The 22,583-nt window shown below is 38.8% G+C and overlaps 3 protein-coding genes and 1 long non-coding RNA gene across 4 annotated transcripts in view; all 4 read right to left on the bottom strand.

The window, feature by feature from the left end:
• LOC115167877 (homeobox protein Hox-C6a-like) overlaps window positions 1-13,822 on the bottom strand; it is a 41,644-nt gene extending 27,822 nt beyond the window's left edge. The window contains exon 1 of the mRNA XM_029722589.1: window positions 13,740-13,822. The gene's annotated coding sequence lies outside the window, so the exon portion shown is untranslated. The remainder of the gene's footprint in view (window positions 1-13,739) is intronic.
• Window positions 2,787-7,572, bottom strand: LOC115167873 (homeobox protein Hox-C9a-like). The gene is made up of 2 exons (XM_029722584.1): window positions 4,741-7,572; window positions 2,787-3,663 (listed from the first exon to the last, which is right to left on the bottom strand). Exons 1-2 carry the CDS (start codon window positions 5,309-5,311, stop codon window positions 3,416-3,418), a joined length of 819 nt encoding a protein of 272 aa, XP_029578444.1. The 5' UTR covers window positions 5,312-7,572; the 3' UTR covers window positions 2,787-3,415.
• LOC115167872 (homeobox protein Hox-C10a) lies at window positions 13,273-18,425 on the bottom strand. Its single transcript, XM_029722582.1, has 2 exons — window positions 17,156-18,425; window positions 13,273-15,026 (listed from the first exon to the last, which is right to left on the bottom strand). The coding sequence occupies exons 1-2, from the start codon at window positions 18,048-18,050 to the stop codon at window positions 14,749-14,751; spliced, it is 1,173 nt and encodes a 390-aa protein (XP_029578442.1). The 5' UTR covers window positions 18,051-18,425; the 3' UTR covers window positions 13,273-14,748.
• Window positions 18,426-20,527: 2,102 nt separating this feature from the next.
• LOC115167880 (uncharacterized) lies at window positions 20,528-21,351 on the bottom strand. The gene is made up of 2 exons (XR_003870587.1): window positions 21,188-21,351; window positions 20,528-20,905 (listed from the first exon to the last, which is right to left on the bottom strand). It is a non-coding gene; the product is annotated as an uncharacterized LOC115167880 (long non-coding RNA).
• Between the last annotated feature and the right edge of the window lie 1,232 nt (window positions 21,352-22,583).

Genomic DNA, 22,583 nt, shown 5'->3' with positions numbered 1-22,583 from the left:
ATGGCCCACAGAGAACATTTACAGACTCGTAACAGTCTATAAATATGCTGATTGCTGTTTCAACAACAAAAGCACTGAAAGGGACTAAAAAACAGCACTTTGACAGGCTACTATTAGACTATAATACTATGCTTCTGATGTAGGCCTATAAATACTGTTAACAACATTATTATCATAATAACTATTAGCATATTATTATTATCATACGTTTTTATTAGGATCTGGTATTAGTGTTAGATCACTATTAGGGGTAATGCTTATTCAAACCTTTAGTGTTATATGTCAATCAATTGTAGAAGTAAATCCTTTCTCCGTTTGTTCATTTGACTTGTTTGAAGATGTTTTCTGATAGGCCTACATTGTTTTTATACGGAAATGTCTGCTATTCTCTTAAGTATGTGGTGGCTGATACAGGGTTTATGGTAGAAGGTCCACGCCTCTCCAGAGAAAAACTAGACCACACAACCGCCATAAAAACCGTGGCTAGGAAGTGATTTCAATTGCGCTTAAGGTGAAAAATTTTATGTTTTTGAAATGTTAGTCCAAATGTTAATTGGCCTTCAATGTTGATGCAAATATGCAGAACCAACCTAATCGATTAGGCTAATGTTAGCTCCTATTCATAAAGCTTGATGAGTTGCTAATAGTTTATAACCACGCATAATGAATGATATTTCATTAACATGTATACAAACCAGCTCTAGTCAACTACAAATATCAGGCTTATATGTTCTACTAATGTGAAAGGTCATAACATGTGTGAATGGGAAATGTAGGTTATTTTTGGTTTGACCCATCCTACAAATACCGTACAATAGGCTCCCCACAAGCGCATAAAAAGGTTCAACGAAATCATAATCTATGTCTTCTGTACCCATCCCTACACAAGTGAGACAGCCAATTATATCACAACATCTTTCAAGCCTTTTTTATTAAAAAACGTGATGAATGACGAAAGCGGCATTTATTTCGTCAGTAGACCTATAGACATTAGGCCTAGCCTACTCCCTGTTTTTTTTGCACCATGCAAGGCCACTGCACAGCAGCACAAAGCAGTACAGTCGGTCAACAGTGTCATCTAGTGTTGAGTTCGATCACCAACATTCATCTGCACCACGCATGCTATCATCAAATCGACGTATCTTACACGAGGGAGAAATATATGCAGTCGTATACATAATCAACATAGGAGCACAAATGTGTGTTGAAAATGTATTTTACGATCTGTCAAATAAACTATATCCTTGTAGGGCCTACAATATTTTTGCGTTTGCTTTTAAGTAGACACACTCAGAATACGTTTTGACATTCTCTTCATATGGATTGTTTTAAGATAACGAACAGGCTTTTCTGTCTTCTTGCGGTCATATAGCCCACTCTCCCGTGCTCAGAGAGACCTGCCCAGGGGGAAGGCAGCAGGCTTGTTTGCGGTGGGCCCAACAGTCAAACTAGCTGTAGCAAGTCCCCTTTGAACGAGTCCACCATCACCCACCGTCCCACCATTAAAACCATAAAGTAATTTAGCCCAGACGTCTAGCCAGTTAGTCGGGTTTGCTTTGTTCGTCTGCATTTGAGACAAACAACCGAGCTCCAACTGGGCTGTAAACTCAGCGTTTTTGTCCTGTGCGGAAATACACTGGATTGGGCTTTGAAATTACAACATCCTGTCCATATTGTTCAACATCACAAAAAGGCAATTTAGGCCAATAACCCAGGAAACAAATGCCAGACGTGAATTTATTTTTACATTAGGAAACTTTAATTTCGTTACCTTTCAAACAAGACTTAATGGATCGAAATATGTTTCTTACAATTCATTAATTATAATTACTCTCTCGCTAATGAGGAAGTTGGTTTAAACTATGCCTATAGCGTTTGCTACAAGATTTATTCAGAATTCCTGCTAGCCTAACTACTTTTTCCTTAGCTTCACGCACACGCAAATGAGCCTCAAAACATGGTTAAAGGTTAAAAATATAATAATATCTTCATAAGCAGCTGCTAGTATTTTTGCTTAGGAAAATAAACGATTACACGTGACACATATGGCTAGGACAGTGACGACACAGGCACATTGGCCAATTTTTTATATTAAGTTGTCTTCTGCGGTTTTTGTCACGAAATAAATGTCTATTTCTTTTCCAAAATATGAGTAATGACTGTTTCCTATTTGTTCTATAACACATTTTACTACTACATTTTGATTTATAGGCTGTGTCTTTGATGTTTACGCAGTGCAATGCGAAGTCGCTGTGGTACTTTGTGGACAGATGTGGTGGCCTGTGCATACCAAGTGGTAACCTTAAATTGATGCGTTCAAATATCATTTGTATCTAAACAACACAATATAAAACAAACGTTTTGTGAAGTCATATTTAGTAACAACATTGACGTGTCGGCGAACTTACATCAATCTATTCGAGAGAGAATAAAGAACCCACACTCTAAAGAGTGGTAGTCTAAAGATTCTGATTTGCTTGCAAATACTAGAAAGATGATTAGGAAACGTTCCATCTGCTTCCAATATTCCACCCAACGTGCAGGGAAATTGGGCTGGTTCATTTCTGACAGGTATTTCTCTCATGATTAACACAAATACGGTTTGTGTTGCCTTTGTGTTGACATCATTAGTCGATGCATTGGCTATTTGACGCGCCACAAATGTGCGTTTTAAGTTCCAATATGTTGTTCTACATATGGGTCTAAATTGGTAGTAAGATCGCATGCATAGTTACGTTTGTTTTACTTGGAGACATGTCTGAAAAGAAACACGGAAAACACAAGAGCCTCGTGACAATGTTTATATTTGAGTTGGCCTATATCTACACATATGTAATGAATGAAACGTGCCTATACAATCAACTGAATATGAAATGCACAAATAGGTAGACCAAACGGTTACGTTACCACATAGACGCAAGACAGACATTTTGTTAAGACGGCAAATGTTCCTCTTTCTGTATAAAATGTGCTAGTACACCCATAGCAAGAAACATTCACAGGGACATCATACATTATGGAGTGAAGAAATTAAAATTATTCAAGTATTCTCTTTCTTATAGGCCTACTTCGGGGCAGTTTTTAATTTGTCCAAAATATCATGAATTAAAATGTCCCGTATACAAAGAAACACATACATGTATCTTCAAAGTAAGTGCAGAATGTTTTATTTTCATAGAATGGGGTTCGTTTAAAACTGGACAAAGAAAGGAGAAGGTATAAAACAAAAAATATTTAGCAACAAACATGGAAGGTGGGGTTAATGCAAAAACTAAATCCAACCCAATATCCAACATTAAGAAGTGAGCATAATGTATTTTGGTTTATCTTTGTTGTTGTCCATGGCAATAGTGGTTATTTTACTGTTGTTTGATGCTTGTTTTTGTATATTGCCGTTTTTGTAACCATTCCTTTATTATGGCTCTTTGTTGGCGTCGGTTTTTTCCTTGTTCATTTTCTTCATCTTCATCCGCCGGTTCTGGAACCATATTTTGACCTGCCTCTCAGTGAGGTTGAGGACTCTTGCCACCTCGTATCGACGGTCTCTGGTAAGGTACATATTGAACAAAAACTCCTTTTCAAGTTCGAGAGTCTGGTATTTTGAATAAGGGCACCTCTTCTTCCTTGTAGAACGCGCGTGAATCCAATTTGCCACTGGGTTATCTGCAAATAACACATTATCAGTCAGCAATAAACTTGAAGCAATGACAAATGAAACAACAATCATACAATGGCCCTAGACTATAGCCTTGTCCTGTGGGTCTCCAGTACAAAACTAGTGTATCTCCAGATAAAGTAGTTGTATGTATCAGCAAATGTAATGCTGTTGGCAACAAACGTCAAATTTAGGCCTATCTACAACATTTAGTGATGCTCTTCCAGCTTTTCCCTTTCTTGGACTTCTGAGAAATGCCGTCGTAAAATACTCAATGGGCTTATTCACTTTATAGGCCCATAAAACGGCCTGTGGTTCAAGCCTTTACAAGTCAGTAGTGAAAGTCCCTCGAATATGTTGCTAACATTCCTCAAGTTGTTTTGGCGTTATACCTGAATTTGGCTTGAACTGGAAAACGTTTAGCCTATGACAACAGACAACATATAGCCAACACATAGGCTTACACCACTTGTTCCCGTGTTGCAATGATAGTTACTTATCATGGTTTCTCTTTGGTGTTTTTTCTGAGAATATCCACTTTTACTGAATATACTTAACGCTTGATATAGCAACATGATATCCCATTGAGATTATCTTTCAAAGTTAATTCAAGTTAGTGTATTTTTTTTAATTTATGGAGATTTATACTAGCATAACATAAAATACTAGCATAAACCATGGTGACCACCAAAATAGATTAAAATTATGATCAATGTTGAAGTACTTGGCACATAAAATAGGTTACCTATTTGCTTTAGACGCGAGCATTTTACATTCAGTGTCCCTATAAATTCACAACGTCCACATTGGCTGTATCAGACTTGTTTTTTGAGACCCATTTTATAACCTGCTCGTCGTTTTATTGCCCAATCCTACTAGCGTTTGTCTCTTTATAATTCCTCAACGTAGCCCCACAGTAGAGAAGATTCAGTCGAGGAAAGAAAAGATGAATGAAAGAGCATATTATGGGAAAGAGACAATATAGACCAGCTCTAAACCAAATGCAATTAACACAGACAGAATCTCATCCAAACACCCCCCCCCCTCCCCCATTCCCGGTTGTAAAACAAGGGGCTTGAACTTACTTGGGTCTAATTCTGGCTTCTCGTCTTTATGCTTTCCGGAAGCCAAAAGCTCGGTCTCGGGAGAAGGGATGTTCGTTTGGTTCTTTTCTCGAATGTCAGCGGAGGTGCAGTAGAGATAATCCGTGTAGTTGCGTCCGTTGGAGGCGAGGCAGTCACCGGCTCGATGCTCCTGGAAGGCGTCGGGCTTCAGCCCATAGTGTCTGCCGTTGGCTGCGTAGCCAGGGAAGGACATAGTCCCCGAGATCGGCTCTAGCCATGACCGCACATACCTTGAGTCCGTTCCTAAATGAGGTTGGTGGCTGTATGGGTGGTAAACCACTGAGGACTGGGAGTGAACAGGGGCCCAAGAGGTAGTAAACACGGGTGGTTTCGGGGAAAAGCTGCAGGACGGATAGTCACCACACTCCGGTACAAGGGACGTTGGACGAGGGCCGGTGGAGTGCGAAACAGGAGCCGAGAATCGAGCCGCAAGAACATCATCGCTTTCATGGTGTATCAAGGAATCCACATAATAATTACTTATGGGACCCGTGGTCGACATGTCGATGGTTCCGTTCTCTTGTACATGCATCCGATTATTATATGGAGTGTGTGTACTTTTTTTTTATCTACCCATAGAACAATCAACGCAGGTAATTATTTCTCAAAGCTTCCCCAGCTGCAATTGGCTGCCTTAGCAACACGTGATTATATTTTGCCACACAAAAATTGCACAGTGGATCAATGCGCGAGTTATCATAGCATTACACAATATATTGTCTTATAGAATCATATTCCTCATATCATATCATATTGTTTTCCCCTGGATGCATTAGAGGTCAATTCAACAGTATTCTATCCTGACGTTGATAAAATATCAGTAAAAATAGTCAAATATATCGTAAAACAGACTAAGGTTGGCTAGGTTTGAAATCGCAGGCACTATTTGTTGATGTAATCAATCTCTGTCTAGTGTGCGTAATCTCTGTAGTCCAGTTTTATGCGCGTATAGACATAATTAAGTAGTAAAATAGATCATTAAACTCACTCTCTAACACATAAGGCGTTTTATTCTTTTGCGTTGTTCATTGTATAACGGTATTCCTTTTTTTATCGGGAAAAGATAGTTACTCTACTTTTTTTTTATATTCCAATGAACCGCGTGGATAATATTGGATAGTCTACGATTTTGTCATTTAGGCCATGTAATATATGAACAAGAAAACCGTTTGCACGGACTACAAATTGGCATTATGGGGATATGTTTTCCCAAAATTGAGTTCGTATGCTTTAGATATAAGGAGGATGCTTGAAACTACTACGATGCTTGAAACTTTGCACACTACAGCGGTATATTCGGCAAGTGGCCGGCCGTGCATGTTTTTATGTCCTTCAATAAATTTTTACGAGGACCATTTGATTGTTCATAAACTTGTCGTTAATAAAACTGCAGTCGAGTTCCTATCTTAACATAAAAGCAACACTGTCCATGTGGGACAAGTCCCATCAAACTGGAACGTTGAGGACGGACAGCAACGACATGGACTGGGGGACTATATGCTGCAGAGGAGAGGAGGTATTGGTTCAAGGAATAATCAGGCTAGAGATGAAGGCGTGAAGCAAGACGAATAAACGTTCTTCTTTTGTAAGACTAATATGGTATTAGCTGATCTCTGATCCCAGCATAAGCCTTTTGTTGTCATTTATGCCTATAGAGCAGAAGTCTGTGTATATTCTGCGGCTAACAATATCCTACAAAATGTGCATTTCAGAATGTGTACTTCTCATCTCAGCCAGGCCTATCTGTATAAGTCTCTATATAAGGCTGATTCAGATTTGCTGCAATTATTGACCCCACAAGCACATTTGACGACGATGGTTCGGCGAGTGCATGCTATGGGAAGATCACATACTTTCATATTCAAAATATTACATTTGAGCTTTTATTGTCCAATACAAATTGAAGACAGGCCGCTAATCCACAATGTTGTTGTCAGAAATAAAAATAGACATAGCCTATTATCTCAAATCTTATTATTGAATAGTTAAAGGTGGCATCTTCGATCGTGTCTTGTTTTGTAATTTAAGTGCTGGTAGTGTGGAAGTCATTGCGTTGGTGACCTAAAATATCAAGGGAGGTCATTCGTTTTTGCGTTAAACTGAATCATGGCACGGAAACTTAGACATATCATTTCTTTATCTAATTACATTGCATTACTTGAACTTCCTGCAATGGAAACATGGCCTTGTACGGTAGTGTAAACACCTAATAAGTCTGGAACTTGTAGCAGGTTTAAATGATAGTGATTGTGTAGTAAAAGATAACTATGGATGGTGGGGACGAAGGGCGTTGTTTGACTTGCAAAGTTGGGCAAAAGCGTTTTAAGGTTGTGTTATGACTAATGTTTAAAATATTGTTAAGATTAATCAAAACTGTTATCCATATATTCTTATCAATACTATGCAACTGAATATCAAGACAGTCAAATAGAATGTATTTTGCTCCAATAAAATAGGATAAACCTTGTGCTCGCGAACGTTGGCTATTTTCCCATAGATACGCAGTTACAGTTCAGACCCAATGAGGGCACCAGCCTATTTTACCCCTAGGGGTTTCCCTTGATATCAAACCAATTAAATCCCAAATATAACTATTATAGACAACGTGATCTGTCATTAAATGTCAGACACACATATATCTATCTGTAATACTGTATTTCAAACCAATGCGTAATACACGCTTTGTAACTTTACCCATGCGGCAATATGGCGACTTTATAAGTGACCAGAAAAGTCAAAAAGGCAGGCCAGTATGATGCAGAGAAACTATAGGGAACTATTCACAATAATATGGACAAACATATACACAGGTAGGAGCAGCTCAGCATGTTTTATTACAGCAGGTCGGCATACTGCAACGCGTTTTTGACCAAACGTCTTCCTCATGTATAGCCTTTATTATGGTCAAAATATAGGAAAAAGGTATAGGCTATTGTTTAGTCCTTCACAATTTCATTGGTTAGAAATTACATGAATGTAATTAATATATGCACTTATGTCTAAGACAGAGTAGCTTGAGTCTTGTTTAGTATTGTTTACCCCACAGATATGAAATTCATCTACAAATATTACTACTGGTATTGCTGATTGAACGGAAATGCATTATTTAACAACAAATATGTTTACATCAGGGGACAAATATCACTATTATGTAATTGTTGACTAATGTGTGCATGTTTAAACTCCTATTTTGTTATCATTCTGCTGTATTCTTTGGATTTATTTATTGTGCTGTTGATTATTGATAATAAAAAAGGAAATATCACATTTATGTATCCTGGTTTCTCATATGAACTTGTGGTTGGTTATTTACGTTTTTGCTCCTGACCGTGATTCCAAACCTCGGAACATTTCAGTAGTATGTTGGCGTGTTAGCCATATCACGAAAGCTATTGTTATGACACCATGTGTAGCCTATGTATTAGGTAGACCTACTGACATAGTCTAACCTAACTCCTGTTTAAAGAGCCTATAATGTTGATCCATTCAAATGATTACGTTTCTACTGTGTATTTTACCACAATGCTTTTATTGTGAGTATGTTGTGCAACCCAAATGCACTCTTCCGCCCTTCACCATGAACCTTGATCATTGTCACTCATTCGTTTGATTATCATTTGATCTGGTTATTAGGTTTGCTAAAACGTTTAATTCAACCTGTGCACGGACGACAATCACAAGAGAGTCTAACTGATTTGACGCATTTTCTGAAAATGTCATGTCTATCCTACTTTAGGGTGGGGTTAGACGTCAAATGTCTCTAACAACGTTATTCGATCAAATTCCAGTCGTTTTTATAATGTCTCTCAGTATTGGGATGCAATATAAGGAAATGCTCTAAAATGGTGCATTTACACACTGATTGTCAACTGCTGGTTTGATATTTGTCTCGCTAGAGCAATGGCAGAGGAATTCACTGACCAAACATGGTTATAAGGAGAAGGCTGCAGGAGATGAAAGGACGCAGACTGTCACTTTAGACAACAATGGCGTCCGAAGATTCTCTCCTCTCAGTCGAGGGGTCAGACTGCAATATATTGTTAGCAGTGAGATTCAATTCTTCATTCAGAAAGGCTACAAGAGCTGGTTATTGGAAATGCAGATTTTTTCCCCACATGCTTGTTTCAGACAATCAATATCTTGTCCGAAGGTAATGTTTAAACATGTATGTCCAAAACATAGGCTAGTATGCCAAAAACATACTAGCTATACTACATAATAAACTTCATGATATAGTTTCAAATAAATACCAAGGGAAATAGCAACAAAAAAAGTAGATTTCAGCAATGTTAGTGGAAGACTCGCTGTAGGCCTAACATTGAGTACTGATGTATGAATGTTTATCAAAATAATCCGAAGCCATACGTAGCAGAAGCATGTTTTAATTTGAAATCGAATTCGATATACTCCTAAATAATTCGTCCATTTTTAAACATCGTATGTAAGATTATATGGCTCAAGGTCATTGTTGGAAATTATGGTGCAAATGTGTGGAGTTAAAATAATATACAAATCCGGAGAATAGTAAACGTGCAAGCTAGTATTTTAATATTAAATCATAATATTTACATTCAACATGTCAATTCTAGATAGACGGACGTTTTAACTTAAAGTTGCACTCACCTCGCATAACAATTAACATTATTCCAGAACGAATTATGCAAATATACAAACTAGTGATCAGTGTATTTAGGTGCACTCCTACATGAAGGATCTTCAAGTAAATACTTGTTTTGATATATGATGCATATTTAAACAAGGGATATTTTTTCTGTTGTACAGTCCAATCCTAATTTGAATCGTCAAATTAATTAGCCTATACAGTCCAGGTTAAAATCTTATCCTCAAACCTTAATGTTTAATCACCAAGGTGCATATTTGGAAACTATTCAGGGAACAATATATTGGTATTCTGCTAAATAACAGAAACACAAATCCTTACAAAAAAGAAATCGCTAGTAGGTAGCTCTCTATATGGTTCAGGCAACAGCGAATGTAGGCAAATTAAGGATGAGGTAGGCCTATGAGCTCCCCAAAAGCTTCGTAGCACTATGCTCGTTAAGTCCATCATATGATTCGTAGTTAGTTTAAGAGCTTTTACTGAAACCGTTTATATGACTAAAGGTTTATAAAGCGTTACAGCGCAGCACTTCAATCATTAATTAACGAGAAACCCAGACCACTTGTAGAACAGCCAAGTGCTTCGTTGGGCAAATTTCCCTCTCTGTGTCAGATCACATAAAAATAGACTAAATGCAACAAAAAAAATACAAAAAGAACAAACTAATACATTCTGAAGAGAGGTATGTATAGGCTACTGGTTGCTTATGGGTCTAGATAGCTTCTTTTTAAATGCATTTTAAAGACAAGCATTGTGGAGTTCATTATTATAGATTTTTGTGATGTTCGATATATTATGAATATCATTTTTCTGAAGTAATCAAATGTGCCTGCTTGTAGTTTATGGAAGGGGTTTCGATTCATGCATATTCAAATGAAACACCTCTTTTGACACTGCCATGCCTGTAGAGGGGTTACCATGAATGTGAACGTAATTTACAGGCAGCTTGGTGGCTCTAAATTATATATTTAATATTACAGTACACCTACTGTAATATAAATACGGTATCAAATCAAGTACTGTGTAATGACACACAGTACAATACCCTATAATGTAATGTATTATACCTTAAAAAAGTAAATACTTCCATAATCTGAATGAATAAATGAATGAATGGATGAAATGAATTGAAATTCACAGTATTTTACTGTAATTACAATGGATTGGTGTAAGCAGGTTGGCTGACCATTTAAGGTTTAACACTAGCTGCCTCTCTAATCTGTCCCCTATACATTTAAAATAATGGGACACTACAACCACATAGGAGTTGTAATTGATACCGCATTCTCACTCAGGGGTTTTAACAAATATAGCTAGCGTCTTACAAGGCACGCCTCAAAATATGTTAATGATCCAGAAACAACAACACCATGCACCAACTAGTGGTCAAAAAGTTTTTTGCGCTGCAACGATATGGTATGGTCCTGTATTATGTGGGCTAGAATTACAGTACCAAATGAAATACAGCAATTTTCCCACAATGCACCGTCATTTATAGTATGCTACAGTAAATATATATATATATATATATATATATTTACTGTTGATAATACAAATTAGCGTTTTCGTTACAGCGTAGGCCTAATTGAAGACCTAGAGTGCCTATATAGTGTATTAACTCCTCATAACGCTGATGCTTTACGACAATTCAGAAAATGAATAACTGCCAATGGCACAACTTATAGGATATGCACGGACACACACTCGCAAAGACTAGTATACTTGCAACTGTGCTGCACCATTTATGTTGATATACTGTTTTACCCACTTCACATGTATATCCTGTATTCTAGTCAAGGCTCATCTTATATAACTACTGCTGTACACACCTTTTCTATTCATATAGTGTATCTATATATATTCCGCACTCTGACATTGCTCGTTCTGATATTTCTTAATTTCTTTCTTTACATTTTGAGGGCATTTGTGTGTGTGTGTGTTGTTTTCTATTGTTATGTATTACTGCGCTGTTGGAGCTAGAAACTATCCTTTTGCTGCACCTGGGATAATATCTGTAAAATATGTGGACTCGACCAATAACATTTGATTTGATTTTTTTGTGTCATAATATAGGCCCTCTGCAAATGCTCGCATCCGGTATCAGATACCTCCGGGAAGGCCTGTTACAGCAGTAATTGTGCACACATTCTGTTTCACCATGACACAGCTATCAGCGCTAGCCAGGGATGGAACATGGGTCTAGTCTACGCGCGGTCTCGCGACACAGTTTCATGATGAACCAGCCTTATTTATATTAGCCTGCATTATACATATACTTAAACACCCGGATGGTGGTGACAATGAGTTCGTCTTTATGAAGATAATAAAGCCGCTCAGTTACACTGCAGACATACAGATACTGGACTGTGAAGTCTTGCGTTATAGTGACAAATTCATCCAATTGTTTAGCCATTAGCTTCTTTTATTCTTCACCTGTTTTATGATGGTCAAATGCCGTTGTTCAAATGCAATTCTTCACTTTATGACAACATACAATTTGCAATGACAATTGCTATTAGATAACACAATAAATAATAACCTGTCTACAAAAGAGGCAAAATCATCCAAGTAATGTGAACCTTTATTAAAAATACCTGGTTACGTGTTCGTGCGTAATTGCTGTGCGTAATTGTGCACTAGTACGAATTCGCACAGTCTCAGCGTGCAAGCAATGAGTGTTTCCTCTGGGTGTCAATTCGAGTGCTGTAAATTATTTGTCAGTGGTGCATTCCAGAGCGAGACATCTATTCACTGAACTGAATGAAAATGACTTTGGATTCCAGACTGTCTCTGTTCGATGCACTGAGTGTTGTGAGGAGGGGGTTGATATAACAACAGGGCAAAATGGCGAGTAAATATAAACACATGCTCTCCAATGGAAGAGAGGGGACTTTGACTGTGCCATATTAAAAAACGTTGTTGACCAAACGTGAAAGAATTGTGTCGTGTATTATAAATATTATAAGATTTTCCTCGGCCACGTCTTGTCATTTGGGTCATGTGGACCGAGGTTGACCTAGTTTCGTGGATCAGATAGTTATAATTTGAGAAAGTTACGGAAACGGAAACAATCAAAAGTGCCACCTGAAATATAATTTGACGATGGAGTCATTTCCCCTTGGTCCGAAGAGGTTGCAAATGCATTATAGGTCAGCAAAACTAGAGGGATATTCAAAGGTCCGTTCAGTGAGCCCAATCGCACACGTGCCACAATCCGAGAAATACTGGTCTGTGTTCAACTTCTATACAGAAGAGGGTTGAATAGCCTACATGACGACAAAATACATTATTTCCACATTTTATATCGACTATAAGGCCAATAACATTGTACACATTTGAGGGGATATACATTCAATTAATATGTGACAATGTTGTTATAACTGGCCTACAGCTCGATTCACTCTTCATATGTAAAGGATATGCTCATCATATTATGATGGGAAAAAATGAAACCCAAACAAAACCATCATCAGGGAAACCTAAGAAGAAACCAGTAAGAAAATGAAAAGGCAACGAAAGAGGTCTAACGTCTACCCCATGTTGTTTACAACCCATTCTCTCTATGAGAATCTAAAGTACGTTTTACAGCCCGTCACAAACATGAGAGCCGGAGAGAAAAAGTCTCCGTCCCGGCTATTACAGCTCCAGTTCATTTACAATGCCATTTGCGAGGACTTCAGTCAGAGTCTAGGGTGCAATTGAACGGAAAGTGTCGCCCTTGATGAAGACGAACTGACGTAATCAAGGCAGTTTCTTGTTGCGGAGCCAGGAAGCGAATCCCAACAACATGAAACTACCTAAACCACGCTTCAGCTGCGCAAGATGGGGTGTTCCATCGGGAAGGGAGACAAACAAACAGCAAAACACTCAAAGCCAGGTAAGGATTTTATTGTCTGTCAACCATAACATCGCTATATTACCAGCATAATGAAACAAATAGGAACCGTTCATCCGAATGTATTATATTATTGTCACTGTTATCCTAAATAGGCTAATTGTGTACAACATTGAGAATCAACAGCAAATTAGGACATTGAAATAACTTACTGTTAAACCGCAAAATAATAACAAACGGTGTCTGAAAATGGCCAAATAATAAAGGGGAAACTATTTAGACATAGTATACATCATCGATATCAACACAGCAATAACAAAACCAATGTCTGGTTCAAAATGCTCGAAATGTTACCAAAAGAAGAACGTCAAATCAATGGGTTTAATCAAGACAACCCCATCCCATCTCGCATGCCCGAGAGCGCTGTCAAACAAGCTCCACTGGCAGACCAACCCGCAGACAGGCGTGACATCTCAAAATCACAGCTGAGTTAATAATACGTACCTATTTGTGTCCTACCTTGAATTTCCCCGGAGACACTCTGTCGTGGTGGTCCTTATTTATTCACGCTGTCCTTGATGTTTCTGTTATTGTTGTTTATCATCGATCCCTTTCGTTTCTTGACGAGATAACAGTCCTTGTATTGTCAAATAAGTAGGCGGCAGGCTACATAGCAGAGGGAGCCCGTCGAGCGCGTCGGTGAATCCAGTACATAGCAGACACTCTCCACTGTGTAGACTAGCCTAGCCCTCTCCTCCACACGCGTTTAAACGATGCATCTTTACTGCAGCAGCCAGCTAGCACATTATATTTGCAGATCATAAAATCCACCCCGAGCTCATGCTTCTACCACGAGACGGTCCTGACATAATCATTTTATGACCTTGACTTACTGTGGTCACCTGGATAATATTTAAACCAATCTCTTCTATTAAAACGGCCATGATCTTCTCACTCTCATCTGCAGCCTCTCTCTCTCTCTCTCTTTCCCTCTGTCTTTTCCTTTCTCGGAGTGCTAACATGATAATAAGGGGAAGGACAAGCTATATGTTATAGATTTCATTTCAAATCCCCTCCTTTATTCTATCGGACAGGTTTTCCTTTAGGAATCGTCAATGGGTCTTATATGACGCAAGCAACAATGTGCATGCAAACAGTGCGGATAGCCTATCATAGCCTACATAGCAAAAACAACTCAACTAAAGACAACAAGATGAAGCAACGGAATGAGGGAACATTCCAAAACAAACAAAGTCTGTTTTCGTTCCAGCAGTTCCAGCAGTTCTATGTTGCTTCATATGGCAGGGCAACGGCACCTCTATTCAATGTGCATGTGTTGACCCGAAACCAAGTCCCTCCTTGATAAAGTAATGTACTCTTGGGCATCGTTGAAGTATTGTCCTTGTATGAAGGCACACTCCGTGTGTGTGTGTATGTGTGTGTGTGTGTGTGTGTGTGTGTGTGTGTGTGTGTGTTTGGGTGTATATGGAATGGTTTTATAGATCATATCATTTTAAGTGAAGTTGTGGACTGCCATATGATCCCGGCCACGACATTCCTTATTGAGTTTCTTGAGTTTCATCCTTCGGTTCTGGAACCAGATCTTGACCTGTCTATCGGTCAGATCGATACTCTTACTGATCTCCAGGCGGCGCTCGCGAGACAGGTACATGTTATACAAGAATTCCTTTTCCAGCTCGAGCGTCTGATGCTTTGTGTACGGGCATCTCTTCTTCCGTCCACTTTTGGCTTTTAACCAGTTTCCTGGAGCATTTTCCAGTGTAAAATCATCTGTAGACATAAAACATGGAAAAGGTGAGCATACTGAAGGACTACTTCCATGTTCAAGGCAGTCTATATCAGGCCTTTTGCGTTGCAATTGGTCTGCGTCAGGTCTGCACTGCCGCACCGCAATGTCTGGACATTCAAGTTCCTGATCTTGAATCAAATGTCCACGCGCTCTATAAATACATGGGTTCAAAAATCATCTATTTTTGTCGACTTTCTTCGAACGCTTTGAACGAAGATGCAACAAAAAAAAGAGTTGATGAATGATGAAACATAGTGTATAGGCCTATTCGTTTGGCAGCAATTCTACATCCGACCCACTTGTATTACAGTCCTATAGCACCAAACACAGCCATTATAGCCTTATCGTGGTTTGAGGCTACCCTACATGGAAACTGGAGAGAGATTGGAAATAGCTGCATAGCCCGTACTTGATTACGTATATTCAAGGGTACACGGATAACATGCATGGTTAGGTCCCAGCTTCAATTTTCTTAGGCGTAAATATTTCCCAACATTTTGAAACGATTGATGAATTCAACATTGAGCAGAATATAATAGTGTCATCTCTCGATTTTCGGTGGTTTTATTTTCTTCCCAAAGGTTGGCCAAATATGAAATGTTAGGCGGCTACATTGTGGCGGTTGAAAGTAGTATTTTGTGTGACGCATACAAATATAGCTCTACCCCAAAATATGTAGCCAAGACTGGACTGACTAACGGTTTTATAAGACAAACGAGGGATAGTTTAACATTTTGCAGCAGCATAAATAAAACCTATCTTTCATGCACGCTGGCCCAAATAGAAATCAATTTTTTGGCAAACTTGAACTCCACTAAACTGAATTCCATAGCTAATACAAATACACAACGTAACCAAGCAATGTATTATTAGTAGTATTAATAATAATAACAATAATAATATTCACAACAATATCACGTTGATGATTCGTTAATAATATATGTATTCACCCTTTACCTTTCCTTTTAATCATTTTGGATAGCCATTTCACTAGCCATTTCACTAGCCATTTCACATCGGTTACACACACAACATTGCCCGGGGGAAAAACGGTGGGTTATCCACCCGTTATCCTCTATTACAAGAAAAATCTAACGGGAGTATAATAACTAGCAGGACGTTTAAGCTAGCTAAACCCCATTGTTAGTATAAGAAAATGTATTTTTTTTAATGTAAATAAAACGAGATATAATAGTTTAATATTCAAGGAAAGACAGTTCCGGTGGACGCTATTTCAGACTGCGTCTATCGTACACTGTTTTACCAGAACACTGGCATTATCGACATTAAGACGTGATGTATAGCCTAATCTGTATTCTGCTTGATGTAACGTATGATATAGCCTAACGTATATAATTACACCGTTTAGGTGAGTCAAATGAAGATGTTGCAAACGGTTAGGCCTTCTTTATACATTTGAAATGTCCTATGTAGTGTCTGTGTGTGTGTGTGTGTGTGTGTGTTTGTCTGGTCAATCTGTTTGATCTGCACGCGCGTTATGCGTTATGAGTGTGTGTGAACGTGTTTATTTCCATGATAATGGCTCATCTCACATTCTCACATTAATAGAAAGGTGAGAAATGCCGACGCCACAGTAATCCCAGCTAGGCTACACCATTAAATGCGTGTTCAGAATGTCTCCAAATGTTCTGGGTGGAACCAAAAAGGATTCTATTGCTTGCTTCATATATGGCACCCCTTAAGGTTCTGTATAGAACCCTTTTGTAGGGTGCTTTGATCAGAACCCCAGGGGTTCTTCTTCACTGAATCAAAATTGGTTCCATATAGATTGCTTGGGTTCGATATAGGGTTCTATATGGAACCAATTACGGTTCTATATAGAACCTTAAGGGGTGCCATATATTTGTTTATCCAGAACCTTTCTTTCTAATAGTGTACAGTAGATATAGCATACACAATTGCAGAATATCAAAACGCCCACTGAAGCTTAGCTCATGCATGCAGAGGAGTCCATTTTTAGTACACCATTTTTAGAATTGCCACATTGTATCTCACAACTGTTTTATGGTACGTTTTTAAGTATGTGTGTGTGTGTGTGTGAGAGAGAGAGAGAGAGACAGGAGAGAAGGGGGGGGGCTTTTTGGGTTACCTTTCAATTCGCTGTCGGAATTATCAGAACAACTGTCAGTCTTTGCACTTTCCTCTTTCATGCTCTTTCCCTGTTTTGCCTCTTCGTTGCGCATTTCCTCGCTGACTCTCTCCTGGGTAGATTTGCTCATTTTAACCGTTGATTCTCTGGGTGATTCAACAGATGTCGTCACCTGGTCCAAAGAAGCAAAGCCTGTCCCGACCTGCTCTTCTCGCTGTCCCCTGCTCACTCTGGGGTATACCTGTTTCTCTCCTCCATAACATTCGGACGCCGCCGAGACAGCGGTTTGGTCGGTCTGGCTGCTACTATTGTTCCCAAGCCGGATGTAAGTAGCCGACTCTGTAGTCTCCTTATTAGCCCTCCTGCTACTGTCACCCTGATACAGACAACAGAACGCCTCCTCTTTGACGTTATCGGTTGGAAACGAACATGGTTGTAAACTGGATTGGGCAACAGGTTGCTCGTCCCTGTTCGTTTTGGAAGCCGAGGTCCATGTGCCCAGTTGGGATGACAGGTAAGGCGCATCTTGGTAGGAGCCGAGAGGGTGGCTGCTCAGAGGAACCTCGTCTTTTTTGGAGAGGGACGATCCAACTACTCCAAAATGTCTCATCATTGAGCATCCATACTCAGATTCAGCCGGGTGGATGTACATTCCAGGGTTGCTGTTGGAGTAGCCTTCGCCTCTATAGGAAGATGATCCTCCCATCAAAGAATCTACCAGGAAATGACCGGCAGCCATGTTATCCTGGCATGACATTATTTGTATTGTTGTTTTTTTTCCAGTTTCTGTTCCTGTAGTAAAGGTTTTCTGGAGGAGAATAAGGACAGTTGGAAGCTGACATATTTTGGGGGCCAAAAATATCAGCAACATAATTATGGATTCTTGGAGCTCCATGTCATGTGATTTTCAGACCAATAGCGGTGTGGAAGTGGCCTTGAGGCGCCAGGCTGGGGTGACGTCAGCGTGGTCAAGTTGGTAAGCAAAGGGGCTTTTAGACGGTGCAAGGGCGCTCTCTAGCGGAGAGCTTTGTGTAAAGACAGCCATGGGAGGACTGAACAAAGGGGTAGATAAATATTTTACAATCAGTTACTTGGGTAACCGAAATGAAATCTAGTTTAAAAAAAATCATTGTTAAGACAGGCTAACATTAAAAAAAGACAGCGCAAATAGTTCGATAAATATGATTATTTCTTCGGAACTCGCTCGATGCCACTTGGAAAGCCACTTCTAGGTATTCGTCAATAGATTCAGGAATAAACCAATGGACGCATGGAATATATCAGCACCGCTCTCGGTTAGGCCTACGTTTGTTTGGCAAACTGATTTTCATAAAAGGTCAAACTTTAGACTATTTGCCTTAGACCAACCTACAGGCCTCTGTCAAATCACTGTAGCTGTTGTGGCACCAGCAGTTGCATAATAACATTTGCTTGACTAAAATCTATTTAAAAGGTTAACCAATTTGAGTATGCCAAAGTGTGTTTTACTTCAATTATTTGTTTTTCTAGAGCATTTTACGCATTTTATGTATATTCTAGTAACACAGTATATAGTTAATTTGATATGTTTTACTGTATAAAGGCCTATAGGCTACTCAGTGTTATGTTTTTAAATTCCACCAGTGTTGATGTGAGCAGATCGTTTCAGGATATATAAATATAAATATATATATATATATATATATTAGACCTAGTTACAAAAAACAATCACCAAAAGTTAAAAGATGAAATTGAATAGGGTTTCTAAGATGCATCTACAACTTTACATTTACATTTACGTCATTTAGCAGACGCTCTTATCCAGAGCGACTGACAGTAGTGAATGCATACATTTCATACAATTTCATTCAATATCATACTTTTAAAAAAATCATGGGCCAATACAGAATGGTTGGTGAAAAACATACCTTTCTCTTTACGTTCAAAATTATAAGAAGGATTAGGCTATTATAGTTCGGGTCCTTTTTTCCCATTCCAACTGGAATGGTAATTCGTGCGTAATATGTTATTTCATTCATATCAATGCAGGCGTGACTTCAACTTGAGGGAGAATAATATACAGGGGCCTACGCCTCGTGTAAGTTGTTATTGAAGATACAATTATTCCCAATTTTCTGACAAATATCGAGTGTAATTCAATGTAGATACTTCCATGTCATTAACAAATTAAGCAGACATTTCTGTGTGCGTTTTTACATTTCTTACTAATTGAAGCATTGAGTAAGACATTTTTAAAACCCTTGCAAAAATATATTTTGTTATAGTTTCCCCATGACAATAACGTTCTAGCATGTAAATCGTTGCATAATGATGATCTTGTTTTCCAGCAAGGACAGTAGTTCACATTTTCCGACATTTCTTTTTTCAATTCATGATTTTTTTGCATGCCTATTCGCATCTTGTTTTGAGGTTAAAATGTAAGAGCCACGAGTCAAAAAAAGGTATGGATGCAAGAGGGTTTAACATGTTGCTACATTATTCTGTTTCCATATTTTGAGTCAACACCACAATATCAAAAGACGCGCATAGCTTTTCCTGCGGAAGTCCTATGAAAATGGCTATCAATAAGGCGTAGGTGTATTATTTTTCTACTCGAATATTTATGTGGTCAACACGTTTGATATTACAATTACTAAGGTAATACAAGTTCATCTACAAAAAGTAGTCTACCAGGTTTAGCAACTAGGGCCTAATGCCAAAACAAGCAGGGCCCCTCATGGCGCGTGTTGTTATTTCAGTGTGTTGGCTATGCTGCTTTAAAATCAAAGGGGAAATCCAGCCTCTTTATTTATACAATTTCACCACGAGACATGACAAATCATTATTCTCAGACTTGCACGACTTGTAGGTCTATTTCAAACGGATGCAAAAATGTACGAGTGGTTACTAGCTCACTTGAATTTGGACAGAGAAGGACACATTTCCATGAACTTTGAAGTTGTTTAAAGGCCCAGTGGAGTCAAAAAACGTGATTCTGTGTTTTACATATATTTTCACACTATGAGGTTGAAATAATACTGTGACGTTGTGAAAATCATGCACTCTAAAAAAATGCTGTAACCCAGCACTGGGTCACTATAGCACTGGGTTATTTTGACCCAGCACTGTTGGGTTATGTGAATGACCCAACACATTAGGGTTACTTGACTTAGCCAAAAATTTTGTTATTTTGACCCAGCAGTGGGCTGCTTTTTACTCTTTTGCTGGGTTATAGTTTTTCATGTATTTTTACCAAGCAGTGGATTAATTCTTACTTCATTTCTAGGTTATTTTTCTACCTTCTCTCTATTACAGAATCAGCTAATTTTCTAAAAGTATGAATACTTCTAATTATAATTGTTAAAATGACATAGGGCCAGTCATGACAAGTCGTAGGTAGAATACAACATCTTTATTCTCACCTATTCATTTCAGAAACAAAATGAAGTCATGCAAAAGATAAACAACAAATATGGAACACACAAATAAACCAACATTTTAGAAGCACAATCCATCATTTGAAAATCACAGCAGCCCTTCCAATTTAAGCAGAGGAATGGGCCTGAAGAAAAGTAACAACTTTACCCTCTACTCCCCCCAACCCCTACCAGGTATACATTTTCAAGCGAATTTTTATAAAGCAACAACAAGGAAACATAATGTCTTCTGATCCAGAACCTGCCCCATTCATGATGGTGAATGCCAGGGAGTAGAGGCGATTGTCCCTGTGACTCAGAACAAAGGGTTCGGGTCGCTTGTTCTTTTGGTCGCCTGGTGGAGATATTCAGTCATATTGGTTCCAACCGGGAGATTAGAGAACATGATTATAAAATGTTGAAGAATAAGACACACATGACACTTTGCACAAGCCAACACGCGCACACACACAAATACACACAGATGGTGGCCCTTCCTATTATTCAGAACATGCTATACTCATTTACAGTCTATTGCTGTGTGCAGGACGTTCATCTGCATTGAGTTCAGTCCAGAAACTTTGTGCGTGGTTTACATATTAAATAGTATTCAATATTCCACATTCCACATACTTACAATATGAGTTTCGGGCCTCATCAGTGCTTGTGCAGGCAGTCTTCTTTCTAACTTTTGACATTGGTGTTGGGAGAAACCCATTTAGGACCATGTCTTCTGTGGTAGCTGGGGAACAAACACATAACAAGGTTTTAGGGGACAGTCAAAATGGTTAAAGGTGGAGGAACATTTCATTTCATTTCATTTCAGTATGTAGCTAGCTACCTGCACTGGGTACACTGATGGTGGGAGAAGCACTCTCAGGGCCTTTAGTAGCCTATCGGTTGGACAAAGACATACCAACGTTTAAGTGGAGAGTCAAAATGGATAGACTAAACTTCGATGAACAATTGAGACACTCTTTTCATTTCAATATGTAGCTAGCTAGGTATAGCTACCTAAAATAACTGTGTGCGTCCAGACTGAAACCAGCAAGCTAACTCATAGAAAGACTTAGGCTAAAAGCCATACGGTAGCCTAACTGAACCACCATAAAAGTACGAGCTATAAGCTTGCCAACAAGCTACCAACCATGTTAAATTAACTCAGCAACACGGAATAGGCCTAGCTAAGTAAAATATATAGCTAGCTGTTCTAGCTAGCCAAACAGAGCGAGGAACCTAGTTTAAGCTAGCTAACTACCTGACGTGGAACAATGCACCACACAGTAGGCCTACAGAAGACAAGCGTTCTACAGGCACTGACATAGCTAGCCAAACTTAAATAAAAACCATACATTTGCTTCCGCACAGAGTACAGGAAAATAGCTTGTTAGCGGGCTCGGGCTAGCATGCATGGGGTTGTTTGCTAGCTAACATTATCTAAACGTGTCAATGACTGAGATAATACAGAATGTAATTATGATAGCTAGGTCTATTTAACCTGAATGGATAATTACTAATGTTAGCTTTTTACTAAAAATTTTCGGTCAGCCACAACAGCTTGCTCCTTTTGTCCATAGAAAAGTAATTCCACTCAGTGCCGGCTGCAACAGTAGACTTGTTACATATGCAACAGTCCTCATTCACAAGCTTGCCGGAACACTTTATCTTCTGGTTTTGGTGGGAGAATTTAACCCACTCACTGGGTCATATCTCAAAAACCCAACCTCAATAACCCAGTATCAACAACCCAACGTTGCTCTTAATAAAGAAAAGAACCCAGCTAAGTGACCAAATGCCTTCAACCCAGCAAATGGGTCATCCAAACAATCCAGAATTTTTAGAGTGTGACATGCCCTTTAAGTGTAAGAGCTGTTTGAAAATACCGCTGGAGATTTCTGCCTGTTTTGGTGGGATGGAGTTTCGGCATGCCAGGTGACATCACCAGGCGGTAATTAGTCAATAAACCAATAAGAAAGAGAGTTTTCACTTTTTTTTTTCTTCAATTTTCCCCTCCCAACTCAGACCACTGCCAG

The sequence above is a fragment of the Salmo trutta genome, chromosome 30, assembly GCF_901001165.1.
Source record: "Salmo trutta chromosome 30, fSalTru1.1, whole genome shotgun sequence".
Lineage (NCBI taxonomy): Eukaryota > Metazoa > Chordata > Actinopteri > Salmoniformes > Salmonidae > Salmo > Salmo trutta.
This window is presented reverse-complemented; position numbering and strand designations above follow the sequence as displayed.

Coding starts and splice junctions, on each gene's coding strand:
- LOC115167873 (XM_029722584.1), bottom strand. CDS start 5,311: ATGCATGTACAAGAGAACGGAACCATCGACATGTCGACCACGGGTCCC. Junction 3,664..4,740: donor GAAGCCAGAATTAGACCCAA/GTAAGTTCAAGC, acceptor TGTTATTTGCAG/ATAACCCAGTGGCAAATTGG.
- LOC115167872 (XM_029722582.1), bottom strand. CDS start 18,050: ATGGAGCTCCAAGAATCCATAATTATGTTGCTGATATTTTTGGCCCCC. Junction 15,027..17,155: donor TTCCGACAGCGAATTGAAAG/GTAACCCAAAAA, acceptor TTATGTCTACAG/ATGATTTTACACTGGAAAAT.